This window comes from Camelina sativa, chromosome 5, assembly GCF_030686135.1.
Source record: "Camelina sativa cultivar CO46 ecotype springtype chromosome 5, ASM3068613v1".
NCBI lineage: Eukaryota > Viridiplantae > Streptophyta > Magnoliopsida > Brassicales > Brassicaceae > Camelina > Camelina sativa.
This window is the reverse complement of record NC_141884.1, coordinates 24,743,600-24,744,850: the sequence shown is the minus strand read 5'-3', so window position 1 is coordinate 24,744,850 and position 1,251 is coordinate 24,743,600. Positions and strand designations below refer to the sequence as shown.

Below are 1,251 nucleotides of genomic sequence, written 5' to 3'. Positions count from 1 at the left end.
TTAAAATTGGAACTGAGATACATAGTTATCTTCAAAACATACGCATACAACCAAGAATTGATTATAGTTTAAGAAGAAGGAAACACAATCAAACAAGAGAATTAAAACACCGCTTTCTTTCATAAGCCTTACACGCTAATAGATTTGATAATCTATTATCTTCTTTATTCGCCTTCTTCCTTAATCCGACATAATCATCTTGTTTGGCTATCGTTCTTTTGACGAAACTCCAATATACTTTGAAATGATCAATGGTTGCGATCCATCCGTTACATCGCATCCCAACAAAACATCTCCAGACATAGGAGATGACATCTTTCTTGGTTATAACTAATGCCCATGCTTGATGAGATGATGAGTACCATCTTTTGAATCTTGTTCCATGTAGACATCTCCAAAGACACGCATTGAAATTGCCGAGGACTAATAGTAAAATCAAAATCAACATGATCTCTTTCCACCATATCCTTAGCCACTGTCTCAAACCGGTCCTATGAACCGATGTCTGCAATAAACATCTCTTAAACTCACCTGCGTTGTCAATCCAATCCCCAATGATTCCAGGATCAAAAATCCAAATTACATCTCCATACCATTTGATGGAGGGGAATGACAACTGCCGAACACGCCGCTTCGTTCTTGAGCCAATGATCAATGATTGGTTACAAGAAGAAGAAGATGAGATGCAATCGGAGACAAAACGCTGGCAATAATACAACTGTGTACACCGGAAAAGCGCTCTACAAGAGAGATAAATGGCTACGACGAGACAACATAATCGCATAACTATGGAAGAGAGAATACCAGATCTACCAAGCCAGAGTGTTTTTTTGCGGTTACGATACCATCGACGAGAAGGCTTCTGGTCCATCTTCAAGGTTTCTGGAAGTGGCTTTGCAACATGACTCACTGAAGTCGAAACCAAATTTATATGGTTGTGGGTGGAATGATTCAATAATAAATTAGGATAATATATATGAGGTGGGCACCATGGATTGAATTTTCGGTGAAACCCATCTCTGTGCTTCGTCAATATCAAGAGTCTCTTCATGAATTTAGAGTGAAGAAAATTTATAAGAAGAACTCTGAATCTGAATAAAATTTAATGTGGAGAATGAGAAATTGCAAAAAACAAAAAGAAAACGAAAGTATGGCCGACGCCGGAGGCGACGCCGGCCAAGAGAAAATTATTGAAACGGTGTTTTCAGAAAGTCGTCTTCTTCGTCGCTCTCAGAGAGAAGTTTTCAGAAA

At 38.7% G+C, this 1,251-nt stretch overlaps 1 protein-coding gene across 1 annotated transcript; it reads right to left on the bottom strand.

The window, feature by feature from the left end:
• LOC104789489 (uncharacterized) lies at nucleotides 1–1,251 on the bottom strand. The gene is given in 2 exon segments (XM_010515179.3): nucleotides 1–108; nucleotides 110–1,251. Coding segments are annotated over 2 exon segments (1,050 nt in total). The 5' UTR covers nucleotides 1,052–1,251.